Source organism: Pundamilia nyererei, unplaced genomic scaffold (genome assembly GCF_000239375.1).
Source record: "Pundamilia nyererei isolate P.nyererei 1_Seehausen unplaced genomic scaffold, PunNye1.0 scaffold00255, whole genome shotgun sequence".
Taxonomy (NCBI): domain Eukaryota; kingdom Metazoa; phylum Chordata; class Actinopteri; order Cichliformes; family Cichlidae; genus Pundamilia; species Pundamilia nyererei.
This window is the reverse complement of record NW_005187656.1, coordinates 216,821-224,043: the sequence shown is the minus strand read 5'-3', so window position 1 is coordinate 224,043 and position 7,223 is coordinate 216,821. Positions and strand designations below refer to the sequence as shown.

Here is a 7,223-nt window from a genome sequence, read left to right as displayed (position 1 = left end):
ATTATTGCGCTAGCTCACGTGGTTGCAGTGCTACCGGGATTTAAAAATAGTTACCCAAAACGGAGCGTGCCCGCTCTGACCAACTTTAAAGGGTTAAGATCCCCAGCTAAAGAAGCACAGGATTATACCAACACATTTTAATATACTGGAGGTCTGGGGAAATCTCATCTGGTTGCACAATGCATCACATCAGTCTTGGAGAAAAGTCAAATACTGCTGCCTTGGCTGGTTGCTTGCTTGCCCTGCAATGTGACTCTGACGTTTTAACACAACAGTTGTGATGCAAACTAACATCTTAAAAGAAACAGAGTCACCCGGGTCTAGAAAAACAAACCCAGGTGCGCTGTGAGGTAAAATTTGCATTTTTAATAGCGCACGTTTGGTGGCTTTAGAGAGAAAGCAAAACAACAGTCCTGGGAATGGATGAGAAACAGGGCTCAGATGCAGGGATCTGTGTGGGAGTTTGAGCTGAAAGCTTGAAATACATAAACATAAATTTGTCTGAAGGTGTAAATTGTGAGGCGTTCGACACCGCGCTGTTGCGTTCGGGTTTACCCATCTTACCTCATTTGCTGCGTCTCCCAGCTGGTTTTCCTTTGGTTTCTCCCAGGGATGTGGTGGTGCTGGCTCCTCTCGTTGCCTCATCTCCTCATCTCCACCTCCAGCTATGGCCTCTGGGATCCCTGGGCCAAATCCTTGCCCTCCGCCTCCTCCCCCGAGACCCGGCACGCCTCTAGCTTTGGCATCTGACTGCCGGAGACCGGGTAGAGGGGGGGCCTCTTCAGGAGAAGCTGGGCTGAGCGGGGTGGTGGCCATACCTTTCTCCCTCCAGAAGAAGCCGGTCACCATGATGAAGGACTTGATGTTGGGGTATGGAGCCGAGAGCTCCCGCAGCAGGGAGACGTAATGGAGGGCCTTGTAGTAGTGGAGGAAGGAGATGACACACAGGCCCACCGTGCACAGCAAGAACACCCTGTGCCGCCGCATTTTCATCCTGGAACAAATGGAAAAGGAAGAGACATCAGTGCACCATTTACCTCCACCGGTGAGGCACAAGTCATGAGAAGCAACAAGCTTTCAAGATAAAAACAGAGCCACAAACCTGCCTTTTCTCCCTCTAATATTACACACACACTTGCCAATGTTCACTTTGTGGAGTCATCTTAGAGCCCTTTCTTCCCTTAGCTGAATGCTTGTAGTATAAAGATATAGAAAAAAAACAAAAACAATCTTGGGGATCCGTGGTCTTTGTACATTGAGGTTCGCTTAAAAGGATTGTGCATGATTTGACGAGATGTGTTTCCAAAGAGTAAAATATATGGGAGAGAAAAAAAAAACACTTTTCAAACAGAACAGAAAATAGCGGAAATAAAAACTGCTTATTTAGCAGCTAAAGAGCCATAAATGTCAACAAAGACCAAAGTGGAGCTCAAATTAAAAAAAACAAACCCCAACAGGCTTCTTCACGGCAGCGCTTTGGCCTCACTCAGTCCAGTGAACTGTGGATAATTCATGCTGATAATCGTGCAGAGTTAACGTGAATTAATTTCAATCCTGTAGCTTTTTTCTTCTTTTTTAATTAACACACACAAACAACCAGGCATCCAGTGTGCATCATTAATAATCCTGACGTAGCTGCTAATGGACGATTTTCTTAATATGGATGAGATGAGAACAAAAATAAGAAAGTGTCCCTACTAATGGATGATTATGATGTCCAAAGCTACAAAGCATAACAGAAAAGTTGCTTTCAAGTTCAAACACACTCCTTTATGTCCACGTCCACTTGATATTAAGCATTTCACCCAGATTTCCATGTTTGAGCCAAAAAAGCAGCTCTGAAGCAGGATTTCTCAGTCGAGTAACGGTGACGGCCCGTGCTTACACGGCAAAATTTATTCTTACATTTAAGCCCGTCTTCAAAAAATAGTGTTGGCCAGAAAATGTTAAGTTCAGATGAATAAGGGATAAAGTACTGAGGAAGGAAAAGAAAGACATTTCCCAGCAGTGCATGAAATGAACTTGAAGCTTGCTCAGCACAGCTCTTCCACTGGATGTGAAACGAATGTGAAGAGGAGCAGGAAGAAGTGAGGTCCAGCTGAGCGGACGAGAGGATGTGATGTCGTGGGATGCGGATTTGTTTTACTCAAATGAGGAGGACAATGATTGAAGAACTTTTGTCCAACAGTCAGGTTAAAGTTGGAAACTTTGTGTTTCAAAAAGCTGCTAAGGTGTTTGCAAGCAGCTTAGCATTAAATAACAAAAAAAAAATCCAGGTAACTTCTGCATTAACTCGAGTTTGTTACCAGGGTGCATCGCCATGGTAACCCATGCTGCAGCTCTAACCTGTTGCAGAGCAGGTTAATGTTGTCTACGGCACAAACAGAGCTTCTGCAATCCTAGAAGGTTTCTTAAACCTCTGGGTGTGACACCGCAGGCCGCACACAGCCCACTTCGATCTTAAGTGGGTGAGATTATAGATGAGTGGAATAATCATTAAATATGAAATAAAGCAAGCGACACAAACAAAGAGCTTGTCATTGTGAGGTTTGCAAAGGGCTCAAACAACAATAGAGCTCAATTGCAGTCTGCACCACTGTTTCACAACAAGAAGCACAAAATTATAGCAACAAGTTATCTCCCCGCCGCGGTCACATGACACAATCTGATCTCCAGCTTGCACAGAGGCTCATATGAAGGGAAAAACATGACACTACAGAGCCTTCCATTCAGCCCCATCCACAAAAATACTGAGAAGGTCAAAATCTTGAAATGTCCCATCAGAGGGGGAAGTTTGGCATGTTAGCGTTTACACTGACAAATTGGATATTAGAGTGCAGATAAGCATCTACGGGTCGCGGGTTAATACCAGGTACAAACAGAGCACATTTACAGGCAAACAGCCTTTCCACCTGCCACATACTAGTTTAAGTGTACATGACAGAACACAAAAAAGGATTATTTAATTCAAGTAACTGAATGCAGAGCCACAAAAGTAAAAAAAATAAATCATAATTTAATAGTAAATAACAGATAACAAGCGCCGCACCTTTTCAATTTGCATGCTAATGAACACAATTCTCCTCAAACTTAATCGCAGCGACACCAGGTTAATGAAATACGCTGCTAACTAAAAGGTCACATGAGACTGTAACGAGCAACTTCCAGCCCAACAACAAGAAGATAAAAGCGATCCTCAAATAAGACGTCGGTGCTGTTTTGGGGGAATGCTGTGAGAAAGCATCCTCCGGCACATCGCGCCGTTAACGAGCCCCGATACTGCAGAAACTCTGAGAAATACGCAACTACTGTCTTTTCCCATTTTAGACGATCTCTTTCCCATTTTAGATCTCAGTGAATTGGGCCTACGGGTGGAGAAAGGGGGAAGAGGTCAAAGGTAAAGCAGGCATATGATGAGGTCAAAGCTGGTGCTGCTTGGTTTATTACTGAAGCGCCGCCGCTCCACATCCTCCCTCCAAACCCTTTCAATTCCCGACTTTATTTATCATCTCTAATTCCCCTTCACATTCACTCCCTCTCCCCGTTCCGCTCGTCTCCACAACTTGACATGAAACGAAATACAAGAAAGGAGGAAGTGAGGACTGAAAGCCCCCCCCCCCCCCCCCCCCACACACACACACACACACACACACACACACACACACACACACACACACACACACACAGAAATTGAAAGAAGCAGTTACAGAGAGGGAAGTAAACATGATTTCTTTCCTCCTTTTCTGAGCACTTTGGTTTCACATGAGCACAGATTCCACTTGAAGATTCGCAGATGACCAGATAAAGAGTCGGCTTAACGCACACTAATCGTCCTGGGTGGCATCAGCAGAGTCAAGACTCAAGGACTGTGGTGCAGGCAGGAAGCGAACATTAAAATTAACAGTGTGTGTGGATAAGGTGTGTCTCGGGTTTTTTTGTTTTGTGTTTTTTTGCCTAGACACTCTGGCCTCTTGGAACTGATTCAATTAGCATCCCAATAATGACTAAAGACTTTAGGGGCAAGAAGGCATCTCTTGAATCTTTTCTGCACCAGCACTTGTTGACCTTGTGTCCCAGCACGAGTCTAGACTTCAGTTTTGCCTACAATGACAACCTTTGCATAGCTTCAACTTGCAAATAAAAGAAATTGAAATGAAGACTATATAAACGTCGTGCTGTTACTCCTCTTACTTTTATCCACCGTCTGACACGAGCCATTTTACCTTCCTTTTAGGCCGCTTTGCAAGCCCGGCTGCTCTTCGCAGACAAAAGATATAAAGGGCAGGTCGGTGGGTGGGGTGTGCAGACCAAGCCCAAACATTAGAGAAAAACAAAAGCTGTCTGAAGTGTTTGGAGCACTGAAGCCAGAGCTTCAGGCAGTATTAGTGAAAACAAGAAAAATGGTTTTGCACCATTATCTGAGCTTTTCAGTGTGTGTGGATGAGGAGTGAGTGTGAGGATTTCACATCCTGCTGCTGTGGCTTTCATTGTCTGAGAAGAAGGTGCTGCAACAGGACAAGACGTATAACACAGAGCTGACATCAACAGGCACTCCTTTCCACTAATCTGACGAGGTTTCATTTTAACAAACAGAGCGAGCACAACCATACTGTACGATTCTAGCAACATCACTGGATCCGAGCTATGAAGAGAGGTTAATTCACTAAGAGACTAACAGCTACCTTCATTTAAGAGCTCACATCTCTGCTTTTAGGGATATTTTATTTTACATTTCATTTCACAGAGAAATCACAGAAAGAACGTTTGTACTGATTTAGCCCATCACCAGTTTGCACAGCCCACCACCAATCCATATACAAAAGCACTTACAAACACAGCAACCGCCCGCATCGTGCCGGGATTTTGTGCAGATTCGTGGATGCCCTGGTACCTCTAAGCCAAGACATCAGTGCAGAACTTATTCCAGTGTGCTCATGCCAGCGCTCGCTGTCAGTCTGCTGTTGCAACCTTCCTTGCCCCGGAGGTGCCGCCTGTCAGATAGTGCAATGCAAAAGGTTGAAGCTTACAGGGCACAGAGTCTGTCCACCTGTAACACATGTAATTCTACTATTAATGACCTGAAAAATAATCTTTCTGGTTTGTGTTTACCACAAACCAGAAAAATATATATTTTTTAAATAGTCAGTGGTGCCTCAAGATAAGAGGGTTTAAATATTATAAAAGCAATTCATTAATATATATGTAAATTTCTTATATTATTAAAATATCTTATTGCGGGTCACCATAACACTCGTGACTAGTTAAAGAGGTTATATCTGTCAATGTAAGACGCTGAAGTTAAAAAATGCTGAAGTTAAGACAAAGAAAAAAAAGCATAAAAACAAAGCCAAGAAGAGAAAAAGTCACATGCTTCAGCTAAACTTGTCTGAATGTCTTTAAGGCGTGAGTGGGAAAACACTGCTCACTGGGAAAACTGGGGAGAATTCACTGCAACCAGAACGTGCTGAAGTGAAGGAAAAGGGAAACTTCAGCCAAAACATTTATCAGACGACAATCTGATAACAGTGAAGGTGGAGAGAACGTAGCTCCTCCCTGTAACACCGCCTGTGTAAATTTCACACTTTGTAAAATTTAACTTTTGGAATCTCTAATTTTCTCTCTTTAATGGAGCTCTGTGGGATGTTTTTAAGAGTAAAACCTAAAAGGTTTAGAAAAACCCAAACTGCCGGCTGACGAAAGCAGCACAAACATTTGGTTTGTGCTGCTTGAAAGCCAAGCCAAGAGATAAACAGTTGCAGATATGAGGTCTGTGTGCTGGGAGGAGGAGGAGGAATTCCCCCTGTAAACTAATCTTAATTATACGTAGTATGCGTGTCACTATGGCAAAAAAGTAAAAGAAACAAAACAAGTCCTGTGACACCCACTGACCCACAGAAGTGCTCTGTGGAGAACTCTGTGTTTACACAGTCCCGTCTGGATGTCTGAGGACAGACTTCATCAGTGCAATAGTGTAACTAAAGATCAACAGTGTTACTCAGTCTGATTTATGAGAATTCAAGTACACAAAATTATTTTGCCCGATGACAAACGCACCCTTTGTGTAGTACGCGAAGCGAGGATCAGTGAGGCGCTTTGTGCCGTTTGTGTTTGAACATTACCGTAGACGCTTTTGTCTGAGCATTCTGGCTTTGTAAATATTTGAAATACCTCTCAAAATGCAGTATTGTGCACAAGTCTAGAGCTACCTCTCATTTCTTTATACTCTGAGAAAATATTTGTTATGACCATCTTCATTCTTCAACAGTCTGAACTCTCTTAGGCAGCTTTCTTTTCATTTCCTTAAGTGTTCTTCAAGAACGGGATAGTTCTGCAGGCTGTTCGAAGGACATTCAAAGCTTTCTTCTGTTCTTGTCAACATGAAATTAAACTGCTGAGCTCATGGGAGGCCAATCTATGACTGATAGAAAAACACACAATGGGACACCGAGTGTTTCACTACTGGCAGCGTCATACTGAAAAGCCGTTTCCAAACAGATGCTTTCCCGATGGAATTGCACGGTGCATCTGTATTCCATCAATTTGAAAAGATGCCCAACACCACTGACTGAAATGCAGCCAAAAACCATGACAGAGCCTCCACTGTGCTTTAGAAGTCTTCGTGCATCGTCCAGTTTCCTCTATTTTTTTAAGGACATGCTGCACACTGTGCCAAGTTTTTAAGCTAATAGCTCTTTAGGAATCACTTTGAAAGACCTTCAAAAACCCAAAGTCTGACTCCTTAGAAGCAAATTATAAAAAAATGTGAGCTGGCTCAAGACTTCTGTCACAGTTCTGCACATCAATTAAGCCATTCAAACAACTGTTAACATTCTCGCCCGTCCAAACAGTGTTTAGACGCCTCATTCTTGCATTAGACTTGCTCATTACACTTCCCATCGCCACTTAAAAACAATGACAAAATTGCATGAATCACACACTAAAGACCGTTTTACACACATGATTGTTTCCGTACTCAAACAGATCAAGAGCTGGACTTGTGTGAACCCTGAACAAACATGGACAAGTGGCTATGAAAATGTTACCACATCAGCAAAATATTTCATAGGTCGAATGATAAATGAGATCCAGATTCTCCGAAAGGCTCACAGGCTTTCTGCTGTGTGCGTGTGCAGCCTCGAAATCCACTTTTCTTATCTTTGAACACACACACACACACACACACACACACACACACACACACACACACACACACACACACACAC

The 7,223-nt window shown here is 43.2% G+C and overlaps 1 protein-coding gene across 3 annotated transcripts in view; it reads right to left on the bottom strand.

The window, feature by feature from the left end:
- mgat3b (beta-1,4-mannosyl-glycoprotein 4-beta-N-acetylglucosaminyltransferase b) overlaps window positions 1-7,223 on the bottom strand; it is a 52,740-nt gene that overhangs the window by 6,323 nt on the left and 39,194 nt on the right. For 2 of the 3 annotated variants that reach the window (XM_005749805.1, XM_005749806.1), the window contains one exon: window positions 565-994. In XM_005749805.1, the coding sequence (XP_005749862.1) occupies window positions 565-993 (429 nt within the window). In that variant the 5' untranslated portion in view covers window position 994. Of the gene's footprint in view, window positions 1-564; window positions 995-4,830; window positions 4,970-7,223 lie in introns of those variants that run through there. The other variant, XM_005749804.1, reaches the window with a different exon arrangement.